Below are 16707 nucleotides of genomic sequence, written 5' to 3' on the forward strand. Positions count from 1 at the left end.
CGTAACCCGAGGTCTTTACTAACATACAACAAAATGGGTTCTATGCTACTCCCAAATGCTGAGAGACCAAGATTAATGGTTCAAGTCATCGAAGAGAAAGCGCAATGGCAGGGAAACGAAACATTCATGAGATATCCTACACCTGATTGGCAGGAAGAAGGCTTTCGCACCATAACATGGAGCCAATTCGCAGATGCAGTCAATAAAATGGCTTACTGGCTGGACAATCAATTAGGAAAATCTAGGGATCAGGATACCATTGCCTACCTGGGACCATCTGATCCTCGCTATTCGATTATGATACCTGCAGCAATCAAGACATCACGAAAGGTAAGCGACATCCTTTCCACAAGAGTTTCGTTCAGGAAGACCGTGCTTTACGTGTGCTGAAACCATCGCTAGCTCTTCATCCCTGATGGTCGCGTTACTTCTGAGGGGCTTGACAGCCTCGTCAGATCAGCAGAATGTTCAATATGGCTACATGCAGAAGGTTCGAAATATCGAGCCGGGCTTGGTGAAAACACGGGACTGAGATTTCTAAATGTTCCTACAATTGCTTGGATGCTGGATAGTGAAGAATACAAACCCTATCCCTACCTCAAGACCTTCGAGGAAGCAAGGTTTGATCAGGTTTTAGTTATTCATACTTCTGGCACAACAGGTCAGTCAACCAGCCCGAAGAGCATGTCCCGGCCACTGACCGACAATCAGGTTTTCCGAAGCCAATTTATCACACCAATGGCTTTTACAGTGCCTGGTCAAGTTGTCTTCATTTATCTCAAAAGTACTGGCCGAAAGGGACATCATTCGATGCTTGGGTGGGCAAGATGATACTCACGGCTTGCCCACCACAGTGGTTGGGCGGCTTGCATAGCTATATTTTTGGCCCAATCTTCATGAACATCTCCACGACGATTGCACCGCCAGGAGTTGTGGGGCTTCCACCGGATATATTCAAGTCGGTACTCAAACATAACAAGATCGATGGTATCCATTGTCCACCACAAGTTGTACACGAGCTTTACAAGGAGAAATCGACTAAGTCGCTATTGGAGTCACTGGAATTTATCATTTTCTTAGGTGCTACACTTGACAGAGATATCGGCGACGATCTCTGTCGACATACCAGGGTGATTCCACTCATAGGATCTACGGAAAATGGGCCGCAGGTTGATCTTCCACCAGTGGACCGGGAGCTATGGTACACGCACGCTTACGCACCAGAGAATGGCAATCGCATGATCCATGTGCCTGATTCCAGCATCGCAGGAGGTGGCTCAGAGGGTTTATATGAGCTAGCCCTCGAGAGAGCTGCCGATGGGCAGCCGAACGTTCACCAGTGCGCTTTTTGGAATCCTATGCATCGTGATATAAGCATCATCCATACAAACGAACTTTACACGCCACTGAAAGACAAAGATGGGAGTACACGTTGGAACTTCGTAACCAGGAAAGATGATCTGACAAAGCTAAGCTGGCTTGCAAAATTCCACGCCCAGGACCTGGAAGGAAAGTTTTTACGCCATCCAGATGTTCGCAACGTTTTTGTTGGAGGACAGGGGAGGCCCACTCCGTTCGTGATCATCGAACCAAACGGTGCAGTACGGGATTTCGACCAAGCAAGCTCTCTGATTCTCAAACTGTATGAGGAAGTTATAAAGAAAGGAAATGAAGAGTGTGTGACAGAGATTGGAATCCCCAAACATACAATTATTCTCACCAAACCTGGAAAGCCATTGAAAAGAAACGCGAAGAGTGGCATCAACAGAAGGGCCGCAGAAGAAGACTATGCAGGAGAAATTGAAGAGGCATATCATATACTGGCCAAGCTTGCTGATTAATTACCCCACAAGAGTCCCAATATGACATATAAGCCGATGAGTTATCATTGAATACCTCTCAAAACATTTTTCTGCAAATGTGTATAAAATACATAAACTGGTGAACTATGCATGATAGGAACAGACGCAAGGTATTGTAGAATAGAGATCGTTCATCCATTTTCAAAAGAACAGCTAACACACTGGCTTCGCAAACTGACAAGCATTTGACAAAACTGGTTGAGTAAGCAGTCATTCCTACGAACCATCCATTAAAGTAATTCCGCAAAGCTAGGTGCCGGCCCATCGTAGAATTGACTCTTGTCCTTCGTGCTAAAGTCCAACCCGGCACACCCGAATTCGACAATCTTGCGATCAAAGTTCCTCTTCACATACTCGACAGCCATATCAATACCTAAGAGTATGTTAGTACTACAGTGTGGTAAAGGCAACAGTGGATGAAACTCACCGCATCCCGCACCTCCCCCGGTCCAAATCTCGGCTCCATCGAAATGACCCTTTTCGATCACCCATCTCTGATCTTGCCAATCTACGTTGGGAAAGAACTGTTTGGCCAAAGGCAACCCCATACGGTTCGTCGTTGCTTTCTTTCCGTCCAATATGCCGCTCTTCGCAAGCCACATGCCCCCCGAGCAAGTCGACAGTATAACCTTTGTCTGTTTACTTGCTTCTCGCAAGAATTGTAGTGATTCTTCTTTGACCTTTGTTGGATCTGGTCCGCCCAAAAGGATGATGTCGAGATCCCTGGGTGCGTTGGCGTAGGTATGGGTCGCTTTGACGTGCATATCAGGCGTGACGTACGAATCGTCAACAAGGGATGACGATATGTATAAGAACTCCATGGGTGTATAAAGTGGGAGCAATCCCAGAGCAGACGGCATCATTGATTCGAGCACCTCCGCGTATTTCACGGAGAGGCAGCCCAGAACGTCGGCGGCGACAAGATCAGACATCTGGACTTCTTCGTAAAGCACGCCAATGCGGATCGTCTTTTTCTCGGAGGTAGACATTTTGAACAGGATAATCGATCAATTGAGGATAAGATTTTATGAGACTTGAGAAACTTATGCCGATTGAACATTGTAGGCATTTTGTGCTTTTATATGTCTAGTAGATACGGCAGCCGGACTTGACATAGAATTGTTTCCCGCGGGACGCGTTACACAACACGCATACATTCTCCTAGCATGCAGTACAATTTAGTAACATAAGTAACTATGAATGACTGACATCCAATGAATTTCCTTGTACCCGGAAAGCTATGGGTTCCGATGTAAGACTTGAGGAACGGATCGGTGTTTTGTTGACATCCGATCCGATCCGACTTGCCCTGGGATGCTGCCAGGCAGCAATGTTGGATACGGAATAACGCTCAATTCTAAATGAGCAAAATAGTGGATCACTGGAGAGAACAGCAATATCCGCTTTGTTGCAGTATTTCTGCAACATTGTACGTTTGAACAACCACGGAGCCCTTCAACAAAGATGCCATGCGAACATCAATCAATAATCAAGTCCTCTATGGCGTGTCAAACATTAAATCATAATGCACCCCAGGAATTGAACTTTCCTCAACTTCATATAAAGGTCATATTAATGAATTCATACCTCGTACATGAAGGTGGTCTTTCCGAACCTTTAATGTCACATGTGAAAGAAATCTGGCCCAGTACCGAACATACTCCAAGAGATGTACCACTGAACATATGACAAGTACTATTTAGTATAAACCAAAAATCCAAAAACTCATAATTTACATGATAGCACTTAGCTGTTTTCTTAGGTAAATTCCTAAAATTTCGCGCCATCGTGGTGTGGCAGACACTACGGATAATCTGAAGTATCTGTATCTACCTGATATTACTGCCCACGACGTGAGGATCTACTTGTATGAACCCGTGTGCATTCTATGTTCGCACGATAATTTTAGTTGATAGAAGATAGAAGATAGGATCAGGCAAAACGACAGATTAATTGGTTTACTATGGACAGGTATATTCGGATCTCATTTTGGTAGAGTAGAGGAAATGGAAAAGGGAGTACCATAGGCCAATTTCACGAATCTTTTTCCCTAATGAAGCAACTTGAGTACCTTGACAAGATCTCCAGTGACTCCCATAGCTGTAACATCACCACCTGCTCCGGCACCCTGGATGATGAGTGGGTTGTCGCCGTAGCGCTTGGTGTAGAAAGCAATGATGTTGTCGCTACCCTTGAGCGCTGCAATTGGGTGGCTCTTGTCGAACTTTTCCAGGCCGACCTTGACCTCACCCTTTGGCACATCCACGCTACCAACGAACCTGACGACCTTGCCCTCCTTCTCGGCAGCACCCTTCAGCTCGTCCATCTGGCCATCGAACTCTGGGAGGCGCTGCAGGAACTCGTCGCCGGACGAGCAGGACTCGAGCTCCTTGGGGATGAGAGACTGCACGGGGAACGAAGTAGGCGACTCGACTTTGAGGCCGGCGAGACGAGCAAGGATGGTTAGTTTGCGAGCAACATCCAGGCCGTTGAGATCATCCCTGGGATCTGGCTCGGTGAAGCCTAGCTCCTTCGCCTTCTTGACCTCAGCGGAGAACTTTCCGCCGCCGCCGCTTGTCGGCTGGAAGGAGTTGAAGAGGAAGCTCATGGTGCCGCTGAAGACACCCTCGATCCTCTGAACCTCATCGCCTGTCTCGGTGAGCTCCTTCAGGGTGGAGATGACGGGGAGACCGGCGCCGACGGAGGACTCGTGGAAGATGTAACCGCCGTGGCCGTGGGTGTTGGCCGCAGCATCGAAAATGTCGGTCCAGAGTTGGAAGGTGGAGGAGAAAGCCTTCTTGTTTGGCGTGACGATGGAGATTCCCTTCTTCAGGAAGAGCGGGTAGGAGTCTGCGACCTCCTGGTTGGATGTGTTGTCCACGAGCACGACCTTGCCCGGTGCCTTGACGAGGTAGTCTGCCAGTTTGGGGAGGGCGAGAGGTGCGGTTGTGGAAGCAGCGAGCTCAGCTTCCCAATTGTTGAGGGACTTATAGTCGTCGTAGTGAACGGACTTCTTGGAGGTTGCGAGGAGGATCAGGGAGAGGTAGGTTGGGCCCGCTGGGGAGCGGGAGAGTTTGGCGGCCAATTGTTGCAATTGGGAGAGGAAGCACTTTCCAACTCCTCCAGCACCTAATGATTACAATTGTCAATGACATGATGTTCCAAATCTATTATAATGTCAACGTGTCTGGCGTACCAATGACCGCGATGAAGACCTGTCGTGGGAGAGGCATGATTTGTGTGTATGCGAGATGTCAATTGGGTCGTGATGAGCTTCGTTGGAGAGCTTCTAGAGCTTTAAGGATGAGATGAGGTGAAAGAGGAATTAGAATAGTTGCTTTTCGGAATCAATTGAATCGGAAAAGGGTCGAAGATGGGAGTCGAGAGATGGAATTGAAGTGGGATGATTCTCTAAAATTCCGTCTTGAACCGCAATCACCCCGCCAATCCGCAATCCGCACGCCATCAGTCAATCAACTCAATCAGTCAGTCAAAATCTACCAATTATTATTCCTCCCCCGCCCCGCCGACCCGCCGACATCGCCCACACATGCTCATACCCTAGCCTACCGCTTTCCCTGGCCCATGCACCAGCCCTACATTCCTTGGCCAAATCCTCCCGCCGCCAACTCTCAATCGTTAAATCTACAATCAACATCGTCATCAACACCACAGTCGAGCACACGACAACGCCACCACTGCTCGATGCACTCTTTCCATAAAACCTCCGTAGCCTAGTACCAAACTCCCTACCCACCTCTATCATGGCGTCGCGGAAAGATGCCCACCTCTACGGCCAACGCCCCAAGTCCCGTACCAAAGCCAAAGAGATATCAAGCTCCAGCACAATCGCCTTTTCCTCCACCCTATCCTCACTAATCAAGTCCGCATCCTCCGATACGAACCGTTCCGGTACAACAACTGCAGGCCGCCCGAGGTCCAAGAAGGAAGACATTTTCACATCCCACAACAAGAACGTCAAAAAGCGCGCGCTCAAAGACCTCGAGGAGTCGGACTTTACCCAGCAAAAGCACCGGGGTCGGACTGCCGAAGAAAAGCAAGACGATGACGCGAACTGGCGACGCATGAAGCGGCGCATGGAAGAGAAGGCACGGCTATACGACGCGCTCAAGCGCGGCGATGTGGAAGATGTTGACGACAAGTACGGCGTGGATTTCGATCGCAAGTGGGCGGAGGCGCAGGAGAAAGGCATACCGGAGGAGGAAATCCACACATCGTCAGAATCGGAGGCGTCCGAGGAGGAACTCATCGAATACGTGGACGAGTTTGGTCGATCGAGGAAGGGAACCCGCGCGGAGGTCGCGCGAGAGGAGCGGAGGAAGAAGACGCTGGCTGCGGATGAGCCGGACAGGTTCACCGCGCGGCCTAGTATGCCGACGAACATCATCTATGGAGATGCTGTGCAATCGTCTGCCTTCAATCCAGACGAGACAATCGCACAGCAGATGGCCGATCTCGCGGCTAAGCGCGACAAAACGCCCACGCCACCACCGGACACGCACTTTGACGGAAAGGAGGAGATGCGGCAGAGAGGTACCGGATTCTTCCATTTCTCCAAGGATGAGGAGGAGAGAAAGGCGCAGATGGCGAGATTGGAGAAGGAGAGAGAGGATACGGAACGTGCGAGGGAAGCGAGGAAGAAGCAGGTGGAGGAGCGGAAGAAGCTCGTCGAGGAGAAGAGGAAGAAAATGCGGGAAAAGAGAAACGTGGTCAAGGCCGATAAATTCCTAGATGCGCTTGGAGCAGAGCTGTTTGGTGAAGCAAGTGAGAGCAAGACAGAGACAGAGTCCAAAGATGTGGAGGGGAGGTCCGAAACGAAGGACGATGAAGCATGATACCCATACCATACCAACGTGTTCGATAGAGACATTGGAAAGTAACAATTGTATATACTGTTTATGATACCCTATCAACAAGTTTTTCTATACTTAAGTTGAAACCGCTCGTCCTTTGAAAGCACGCACAAATCTTCCTGTTCCATCGTAGACATAACAGCTCAAGCAGTTTACAGTTGGTCGGAATAATATCAACAAGAACGAACAAGTAGATCGTAGCTGCATATCGGAGAATAAACACACCTTAGCGATCCCACCGACCCGTCGGGTTCCCGGGATATATCCGCTAGATCTTAACCTCTGTCCCAACATCGTCTTCCTACGTTACGACGTCGAGCACAAAGCCTTGATTTCCCTCAACCGGCGGCAGTATGGACTGAGTCGTCGTAAGTCAGACCTAGTGAAACCTCTATTTGGGTCACTTACCCCTCGCAGCCTTTTGTGCTCTCGACGTTAGAGCAAACATGACGTTGGCGTTGCATGCCTAAGGTAATTACCCTACCCTCGTACCTCGTACCAGTATCAGGTACGGAGTACCAACCCAAACCATCGCTTGATAAGCCCTCCTCCCTTGCGCATTCCGTACACTCAAGCAAAAGCTTGACGCGTACAAGACAGCGGTGACGGAATGCTTGTGAAAGCTTAGGTCCCTGTCGAAAGCTTAGATTCCTGTAGTCCCGTAGTACTCGTATGTCCATGGTAGAGGCATATTGGGTCTGGATCTTCTTTGAAACGAAGAAATGGACGGACGTCACTATTAATCGGCAGCATCAAAGAGTCGCATCTAAAGCAGTCTATGAAATAATTCAATACGAGGCCAACATACCTGGCGATTAGCATGGATGGGGGTCCATGCATCATACCACTAAATGGTGATCAAGGATTCGGTGTTGCATCTGAAGAGTGGGTTCGCGAGAAACACTACATCTTCAACGACACTACCCTGGCGGCACACGCCAGCAAGGGAGGAGGTGGTGGAGGAAGAGGAAAGAGAATCCTGCCTTTTCCAACATTCACGGTCGGTGGGAGTGTTTGCGCGAGGAATTGCTTCCTTAAGCTTAGTACTTGGTAGAGTTGCTGAGATTTTCTATGTGGTAGAGTGCTATCTTACGCCAGGGGGTTCGTTTCTCTGTTGTGTTTGGATGGCCGCTATGGCATGTTTAAGTGAGCGAGGACTGATGCCGTGTCGCTGAGGCTTTGTGATGGGCGGAGGAAGGAAGTACGTAGGTGTTGAGGGGCGTTTTGTTGCAATCCCCTTCGCTGGATCATCGGCTTGATACACTGTCTTGACAGCAATTCGTTGACGGTGGGATATCTGACCGTAAGTCGGCTGAGGCGCATTGAAGTGATATCTCAGACACAGAAGACTACCAGGGATGGCTTGTACCAGAGTATTTCTCACCAGGATATGCGGAGGCCATTGACGGGTATTCCCATGTAATGTGCATTGATGTCTGCATATATGCTGTCAACCGCGATGAGGCCGTGTAATATTTGAGTCGTGTCTGGAGGGCGACTTGAACAGTGCGAACTACACGTCTGGCTGGGGAGTTGCCACGTCTTCTCTACACTCTTGCCGAATCTAATTATCAGTCAGTACTGTATAGCGGTGGTGAAGGGTGAATTGAGAGGAGCTTGTTTGTACATGGAAGATTGAAAATGGCTCTTGTTTTCCTCAATAGTTACATGGGTGATGGGCACCCTGGGGCAATATTTCCTGTACATAAGAGAGACATGAACTTAATTCATCTTTAGAAGTCTAGGAGATGCTTTACATACTTAGAAACAGAGGTTTGCTTCGTTTAAAGATCTAAGACAGATGATGCTTATGGTATATCGGAAAGGTAAGATATCAGACTTCCCTTCCTCACGCCCCAAAAATGGCCTAAAATAGGAATATCACAAGCCTTAGCTCATGGGCCTAACGGTACATTAAATCATTAATGTTTCGAGTAAGTTTCAATCCCTTCAACTGACTACTGTACGCTATGTAATGTGAGAATGTCTTCGTGATGAGTCGTTCTGGAGGCTTTCAGGGATCTCAACTCAACACCCTGTAAATTCAATCCACCCAGAGAGCCCGGGTACTACCGTATAGAATGCTAACATGTACGGGGTATACTTCTTACCAAAGTCGGGATCAACTCCACGGTCCTCTCGGACAACAATATAGAGGTCATCGTCATGGTGACCCAACTCCATGATCGTCTTCAGTTTTGGCCTCAGTACTCCACGCCTGCTACGTCCGGGAGGCAAGATCTGCATTCACACGCAGCACCAAGATGCTCCACTTGACCCCGTGCCTAAGCCAAAGCGAAAGCCAAGCTCGGTGACAATAAGAAGCAACCATACCTACCCCTGCGGCCGTGATCCTAGAGTTCGTTCATGGACAGAGATACCGATCGAAGACAACGAATTCAAAGACAACAGGAGCTAAACACCAAGGAACTCTGTTGCTCTTCTTTACGTAAAAGGCGCAGAAATCGCATCCAAGCATGTCTCCAAAGGCCAGGCCAGAGGCTCGCAGTTGTTGCGAAGAAATCTCCATAACGATGTGGTTCTGGTTCTGCAAGTGCCGAAAAAAGCCACAGCTACACAATAAGCCTCCGCCCCGATGTATTCCGTACCAAGACGTTGTGCGTATTTGCGTGTGTTCTACGTCTCACAACCTAAGCGATGCCGAGACTATTGCAGTGAATGGGCCTTTTGCCTGGTAGATGGGGCGATCTAGAATTTGGTACGATGGTCGTTTGTGTGACATTGGAAGTAACTGTTTCATAAGACCTCCATCAGAGGCTGCTGAGGATTACACAGTTTGTGGCCGCAAATCCGAAGTGCAGCGTCTATCCTCGATTCTCTGACTGCAGTGAATTAGTGAATGGACCTGCTGAAGAGACCAAGACTCAATGAGCAAGTTTCTCCTATATTCCATCCCTAGCACCTTAGCACCGAAGTAGGGATCGTGATGGGCGCATAGCCCACTGTGTTTTAGAGTTACACTCTCCGCGTCCATCCATGTACAAAAAGGGCAGAGAAAGCTGATTGTTCCTCGTCGATTTATACTTGGCGCAGGTTCCCACCCATTGGGAGTCCCGATGATATGGTTGACATGGAAGCTCCGAGCGAACCACGAGATGAAGCTCCTTGGTGAATGAACCTCAAGTGGTGCCAAGTTGGTAAGTGATCTTGGCTTCTGGGGCGGGGTCAATTTACCCAGTGTGATGCTTACCCGTGATGTTGTTGGCGGAGAGAAGATGTGGTGGTTGTTTCTAATCTCGCATGGTCTGATTTTTCTATGTACGTCTGCAAGAATGAGCTTATCGAGTATCCAGCTGTGCCCATGCAATATCTGGATATTGTTCTACGTTGCGGATAAAGCATACTGGTGAAATAGATTTATCGATGGCTGGCCGGATAACCAGATCCCAAAACCGAATCGATATGATGTCCACATACGCTTGGTTTTCGGCACGGCCCAGATGTTAAAGTCCCGGTTCCAGGGACAATGCCGTGTGAGATCAGCTTATTCGCATGACTGGTTATCGCGGTGGATGAACTCATCTTTGCTGGGCACTCTCAAAGTCAATGTACACGCTGCGAACATGTGGCCTATCCATAGGCAAAGTTACATAATTGTGATTTGAGATGCCAAGCGTCTTTGCATTTGGCCTTGACGAATCTTGTATTTTCGATGGGGAGTGGGTGGGTGGCTCCGGGATATCATCCGCCGATCAACTGGAACGATCACCCATGCTTTTCTATTCAATAATGCTGTTCTCCACGGGTTGGAAGATCCTGAACGATATGGCAGTTCCTTGGTAGTGGCATGCCGACTGCACTAACATCCGCGACTACATACGGAGGTTTGTTCGGGATACCCCTTTGATGGTGTCGTATCCAGACGGTTGGATTGATTGAAGGCCCGGTGGTCTTCAAAACGAATGCTTCTACAATGGTGCTATGAGCACCTGTGCGGCCACATGGCAAGTGTGAACGTTGGCTTGCAGCATATCTCTTGCATGACCATTCATATACTCAAAATCGCGGGCCAGGTAGCGCATCGTGCAGTGCGTGACCAGACTGCCAGTCTGCCACAACGTGCTATATTTACCAGAACTCGACGGCTGGTGATAGTCGAATATTGCTCTGTAGAATAAGTGTTCCAGTCATGACCCTGCCGCCGCAGCAAGGATCGGCTTTGGCGACTCAATAGGGTAGAGGTCTGTATAATCGATAGTAACTGTAGCACCGACAAGCACACATTGATGTCCAGCAGCACCAATGATTTCCTGGAGTCGTGCGCATAGAAATCTATGCCTTGTCCCTCCCTTGCGACCTCAAAGGTATGAGCATCGTTGTCGTTCCGTGGGCAGGCGATTCACCAGGCGCTGCCCGCTCCGTTTCTTGGGATGCACTCTCAATATCCATTCCACCAGTGTGTTCGATAGAGAGACTGGCAATAACCAGGAATGTTTCCCAGCTTGGTAACAGGTCAAGCCACACATATTTCGAGCCCTTGCTGTGATTCGACCCTGGATCTTGAACAGACGGGGAATGAAGTAGTACCAATGCCGATGTTGCCTTTGTCCGACCTCATATCGTGGCCTCGGAGTTGTCGGCTGCAGAACATGCCTGGCTGCCAACATACCTAGATCTCACAAGTTCGATGGCGTTGAAGACTAAGACGCTTACCTTGACAACAACTTGATACGAAGCCATAGATCCGCGGCAAACCTACTGTCCCGATCCCTCGTTTCGGCATTGGGGCGCGTGATGATCCAGGTCGCTGAGCGAGAATCAATAAGGCATTGATCGCTGAGGCGGCTTTGCCAAGTAACAGCCAAGTATACAGGGCTTGGCTGGAGCGGAATCGCGTTGACAAGATGCATGATGGCGCTGAGGCTGTGTCAATCGCCTACGTAGCCCTACCTAGGGGAGGTCCAAGGACCATGTGGGCGAAGATGTACTCGGTACGTATGTGGATGGCCAGGTTCAGGATGTTTCTGGTACCGAGGAACTATGGTATTTTATTCATCTGTTAAATGTCCTCTTGTCCCAGTTCCATTTTGACTTGGTAGCGATCGATCTGATAGCGCTGTTCTTTATTCGATTCTTAATTTCATTGTCATTGTGAGAGGAAAGTTATGGCGGGAATCGAGGGGGCGGGCACGGACAAGGCCAGAGCTGACAGTTGGCATCAGCGCCCACCGCCGGCCAATTAATGCAACGGCTACACTCCTGGAAGCGGCCAGCTATCTCGCCTTGCAGGCTTAGGGGAGTAAGTTATCGGCGGGCATCTGCATGCTGCGGGTTTGATGCGGGCTTGATGCGCAATGACTGAGCCAAAATGTCTGACCGCATCGTTGCACCTACTCATACTCAAATGACAAGCGCACCTCTCACAGGCGCCCCAGGGCAACGTGGAAAGCAGGCCATCGCCGAATAGATATCCGTGCGACGGCAGTTTGTGCGGTGAGATTCGACAATGTATCACCAAGTGCCATCCTCACCTCGGGACTGTTGCATCTTCCGAGAAACACGGTGAGTTGGGCCTCAATGGAGGTGGAATACGCGGTGTAATAGGCCCGAGCTATCAGGAGACATTGTTCGACTAAACTAGACGGAGCAGGAGGGAGCGCGACTGTGTGGAGCATGGGGATGGGAATGGAGAGGTCGAGTGATGATTGTACCAGTGTCTATGTCTGTCTGTTTGAAAGGTACCTGCAACATAGGTATGGAGTACAGGTTTGCTGCAGAGATGGGATGTAGTGATCGTGATGGTGGCCTCATTATGGTGAGGTGTTGTGTGTACGGAGTAAGGAGATACGGAGCAATTACCTGTAACTTTCAATCTCTGGCCATGCACATGCGGCTCGAGCTGGGAGAAACAAGCAATGACTTCATATGAACGTGGTCTTTCTGCCGGCTATTCCCAGGTCGTAATTGATCAGCGATATTCAACCGTCGTTCCTTCCAACACGGTTTCCCGGGTCCTGTACTTCCTTTTTGTTCGCTACCGCAGGTCGATATATGCAACAGTTATTACCCACGCTAGGTTTGCACTTGTTGTACCAGGGTCGCGGAAGACGAAATTTCGAAAAGGTGGGAGAGCCATCTCATCCACATTGCTAATACGGAAGCGAGCTGTCGCACGTACTGTGTACGAACGCAAGTATCAGATCCCATGTGCACTTTTTTGATAGATGTGTAGCATGGAGTGGAGCCCTGGGAACACAAATGGAACGGCATTAAGATGGGTCCATGGATCCCGCTGGGATCAGGCCGGGAGGAACGCTGGGGAATCTTTCTTGGTTTTATGTATGTGCCGTCCTCGTCTCCTAGAAGCCCAAGACGGGGCACTGGCAAGTCATTGTCTTGACTAGCCTTCGACTCTTGACCATCGGGGCGACGTAGACGAGCCCCGGCTGCGAGTACCCTGTCCGGTCGCGGGTTTGGGTTTGTGGCAGATTTGCAATCAAGAGGGGGCATGCTTCTCGAAGGAAAGTCAAAGCGCAGCTGGAGAACAGTGCGGCCAGATTTATGTTTAACAGTTTTGTTCTGTTCTGTTCTATTAGGGGTATTGTGGGTTTTGTAGGATCGGTCATGGATGGATGCATTGTCCCATAGTTGCCCTGGGACCCAGTGCACGGCAGACAATGGGCCTCGTTCGACTCCTCTTGGGCGTTATGTACACAGAGTGTGCTATGTACTCCGTATGTGTTATGGTTATTAAATATTTGAAGGAAATGGAGCCAGTCAGGCACGCACGCGGGCGCAGACTGGGCTTCTACTCGATACGAAACGGCTATGGGTCCGTAATTGATTTGATTGTTCATGGCCAGACAATAATGGTTGAGCGACCCAGTAATCCCAGCGACCCAGCACGGTGTGTCGCCGCGAGGGCACACACAGGACAGTGCATAATGGTTATTGGGCTGATAGGAGGTGTGCACTGTGTGGTGAGATTTTTGTTTTATTATTGCAGTGGAAGGACGGGATATGATAGTCGTAGCTGGAGTTGGAGGGGGGAGAGCTCAGAGGAGAGATACTGCATAGACTGTAGAGATAGAGAAGGGGACCCGAGTGTCTGGCTCGGATCTACTCTAGGGGGGGGGGGACCGACGGCCATGCCCAGGAAAGCGGCGTTGTTGGAGGAAGAGGAGGAAGAGGATAAGGAGCGGGAGGACAGGAGAGGCACGACAGGATAGGATAGGCAGCATGGGAGGCGGAGGAGATGTTACAGACAAGGTTTAGATGAAGGGAAGGAGATGGACGAGATGGACGAGATGGACGAGATGGACAAGTTAGTTGGTTCACTTGGTTGGTTGGGTTGGGGTCATTTGGCCTGGGGGGGTCGTTTGTTTAGTGCCGGTTTCCGCGTGGCCACTGGTGCTCCCGCCGCCGCGACGGACGAAGCGGCGAACTAAGCTGAGGATTATACCTAACTACGAGTACTAACTATCTAGCCAGGCAATGTGCTGTTTACTGTTACTGTTAGTTATAGTTATACAGTAATTATAGGGAGTTGAGTAGGACTACTCGTAGGTACACCGTAGGCATGGCTATGATTATAGGCTGGCGAGCTGGATAATTTCATGGGGGATGGGGGATGGATTTGATACTGGGGGTCTCTTGGGTGAATGTCTATTCCCAACTTGGGACTCTTGGTCCATGTCTCCCCCTACCCAGGTCCCATACCCATACCCATACCCATATCCACATCCACATCCGCATCCGCAGCTACAGTAGTTACATGGTTAATTACTGTGTAGCGTGTGTGTACGCACATCCACACTCTTTTCCCACAATAATGTCCGTAATGTACACACGGGCTTCCAATCGCTTCCAAAATACCAAGACCACCCAGTCCAGCCCGCCAGCAATTCAGCAATCATCGCCCTCCCGCTCCGCTAATCACAATTCCTTTCCCTGTCTTGACTCTTGCTTGACTCTTGAGTCCTGTCCTGTGTCCTCCGTCTCCAGCGGTATGGTCACCTAGGTCCTAGGTTAATAAATAAATATCACCCGCTGCCTTCCCTGTGACCTTCTAGCCCTCTCTGCTCTCCCTCTCTCTCTAACTTTTCCCCAAGCGGTATACTACTGTACTGTACCTACATACCTACTGGTACATACACACTGTCACAACTTACTCACAGTAACCGCCGTACTCTGTTGCCTTTTCTGTGCTGTGCTCTGTCGTAGATACGTACCACCTAAACTCCGTATCACCCCCAACAGCAGCAGCACCAACACCACCACCGCCATTATTATTATTACTATCATCATACTCACCCTTACCCTTGTCCCCCAACGTTGCATTTCAGTCAGCACACCTCATTCTTGTCATCGACTTCTTATTTTACTTCATTCTCTTATCTTCTGTGGGTGTCTGCCTTGTTCAACGGGCGGCGGCAACCATACTCCTGTAATCGACGTTGCGCCCAGACTGCCAACCTCACCTAAACCACCACTATTACCACCACCGCATCACTCTTAAGGACCAGGACGCCGCCACATCCGACAACACAAAACCCGCCTTTCCCCTCCTCATCCATCATACCTACCTTGGAGAAATAAAACACAACTTACACCGACACGCATACTTTCATCCTTGCGCTTCGGCCAGAAACGTGTTTGCCTCGTCATACACTACGCTCGATATCATTCCTCCTCCTTTACCCAAACCCAGCTACTTGTACCCTGGAGCCGCAAGGGGGATCGTCCACATCGACCTATCACCTATCAACGTCATTCTTCTGGGTACACGCGCCCCGTTTCACAGCCATTATCGCCAAATCAAACCACCTACACGCCACATATTCTCTCCGCATATCTATTCACCTTTAGAGATATCATTCTCTCTTCCCGTACTACCGGATCCTTCACTCTTCATAATTCCCCGTTCGCAGCTACTTTCACCTTTCCGTCCTTAGCGGCATATCTAACCACCATCACTACCACTGCTGCTACTACTACCCTTACTATTACTACTCTCGGATCTGCAACCTCATAAACAGAGAGCCTCCCTCAGCAATAAATACCCTGCGACGTCGCTTCTTCAAAAGTTCCAACTTCGCAAGCTTGGTTCACACATATCAACACATCGTTTCAAGCCACCAGATATCTGCCCAAAAGGCAGGCTCCCTTAACGAGCATACCTCGATATAACGTAAACGCACAGCCACCTTCATCATGTGTATCGCAGAATTAAATGTCTCTCTTATGCCATGCCGTCATCGCTGGTACCATCTATCTCGCTCTTGTAGCCCATCCAGCAACCTAGCCAACTGCCCCAAGAAGCTTGGTCTTTCCGGATGGGAGATCAAGTGTGATTTCTGCCCGTTCTGCTCAGGGTGGAATCTGTCCACCACCGAATACCGTCTTGTTGGAAACGATCGTGCACCCGCGGTGGGTGGTCTGGCACGTACTCCATCTCTCACACTCTCGACCCATCGTCGGGAATCACGACGAGGAAGCCTTTCCCGAACCGACAGCAGTTCTAGCATCACGATGATGGCACAGGAAAAGAACCGCGCCATGAACGCTCGAGTGGACGCTTACTTCCGCGTCCCACCCCCTGAGACGTCTTCAGTGCCTGCTCCTCTGCGCGAAGTGGAAGAGGAGAACGACGCTACAATTGGATCAGGTCCCAGCGACACGTCTTCCGAACCAAGCGAGGGCCAGGAATCTCTTCGTCACTCGTCGACTTCCTCGACCGAAAAGTCAAGCGGGCTCTTCAAGAAGATGCGCCGGAAGTCCAAGAGACTATCCCTCAGCCTCTTCAAGTGACTGCCTTGCTGTTACCCCACGCGTATCGCAGACCCAACGGCCGAGAAGGAACCAAAAACGAAGTAGATTCCGTTCACACGGAACTATGTTGTCGGGTTCTTAGTCCGACTATTTTGGGTCGCACGCGAATGCCGCGCGTCTATCGGCAACGGGGTTTCGCGACCCACCCACGATCCGCTGCCGTTGAGGATCTACAAATG

The 16707-nt window shown here is 49.8% G+C and overlaps 7 protein-coding genes across 7 annotated transcripts; 4 read left to right on the top strand and 3 right to left on the bottom strand.

Annotated features, from left to right (window-relative positions):
* Nucleotides 1–33: 33 nt before the first annotated feature.
* On the top strand, nucleotides 34–1967 carry BU24DRAFT_480802 (acetyl-CoA synthetase-like protein; the record flags this gene model as incomplete). Its single annotated transcript, XM_033533139.1, has 3 exons — nucleotides 34–330; nucleotides 403–661; nucleotides 712–1967. 3 exons carry the CDS (start codon nucleotides 34–36, stop codon nucleotides 1839–1841), a joined length of 1686 nt encoding a protein of 561 aa, XP_033384473.1. The 3' UTR covers nucleotides 1842–1967.
* A 125-nt stretch (nucleotides 1968–2092) lies between these two features.
* On the bottom strand, nucleotides 2093–2851 carry BU24DRAFT_462330 (class I glutamine amidotransferase-like protein; the record flags this gene model as incomplete). Its single annotated transcript, XM_033531991.1, has 2 exons — nucleotides 2093–2235; nucleotides 2290–2851. 2 exons carry the CDS (start codon nucleotides 2849–2851, stop codon nucleotides 2093–2095), a joined length of 705 nt encoding a protein of 234 aa, XP_033384474.1.
* An 847-nt stretch (nucleotides 2852–3698) lies between these two features.
* On the bottom strand, nucleotides 3699–5307 carry BU24DRAFT_391462 (uncharacterized protein). The gene is made up of 2 exons (XM_033525113.1): nucleotides 5059–5307; nucleotides 3699–4991 (listed from the first exon to the last, which is right to left on the bottom strand). Exons 1-2 carry the CDS (start codon nucleotides 5093–5095, stop codon nucleotides 3913–3915), a joined length of 1116 nt encoding a protein of 371 aa, XP_033384475.1. The 5' UTR covers nucleotides 5096–5307; the 3' UTR covers nucleotides 3699–3912.
* A 200-nt stretch (nucleotides 5308–5507) lies between these two features.
* BU24DRAFT_422481 (uncharacterized protein) lies at nucleotides 5508–6789 on the top strand. The gene has a single exon (XM_033527994.1). It carries the CDS (start codon nucleotides 5627–5629, stop codon nucleotides 6716–6718), a length of 1092 nt encoding a protein of 363 aa, XP_033384476.1. The 5' UTR covers nucleotides 5508–5626; the 3' UTR covers nucleotides 6719–6789.
* Nucleotides 6790–11029: 4240 nt separating this feature from the next.
* BU24DRAFT_409286 (uncharacterized protein) lies at nucleotides 11030–11607 on the bottom strand (the record flags this gene model as incomplete). The annotated part of the gene is made up of 2 exons (XM_033525908.1): nucleotides 11030–11198; nucleotides 11411–11607. The coding sequence occupies 2 exons, from the start codon at nucleotides 11605–11607 to the stop codon at nucleotides 11030–11032; spliced, it is 366 nt and encodes a 121-aa protein (XP_033384477.1).
* Nucleotides 11608–13123: 1516 nt separating this feature from the next.
* On the top strand, nucleotides 13124–14010 carry BU24DRAFT_194595 (uncharacterized protein). The gene has a single exon (XM_033521742.1). The coding sequence runs from the start codon at nucleotides 13330–13332 to the stop codon at nucleotides 13924–13926; it is 597 nt and encodes a 198-aa protein (XP_033384478.1). The 5' UTR covers nucleotides 13124–13329; the 3' UTR covers nucleotides 13927–14010.
* Nucleotides 14011–15910: 1900 nt separating this feature from the next.
* Nucleotides 15911–16507, top strand: BU24DRAFT_409287 (uncharacterized protein; the record flags this gene model as incomplete). Its single annotated transcript, XM_033525909.1, has 1 exon — nucleotides 15911–16507. The coding sequence occupies one exon, from the start codon at nucleotides 15911–15913 to the stop codon at nucleotides 16505–16507; it is 597 nt and encodes a 198-aa protein (XP_033384479.1).
* Nucleotides 16508–16707: the final 200 nt, after the last annotated feature.

Source organism: Aaosphaeria arxii (genome assembly GCF_010015735.1).
Source record: "Aaosphaeria arxii CBS 175.79 unplaced genomic scaffold BU24scaffold_4, whole genome shotgun sequence".
NCBI classification, from domain to species: domain Eukaryota; kingdom Fungi; phylum Ascomycota; class Dothideomycetes; order Pleosporales; genus Aaosphaeria; species Aaosphaeria arxii.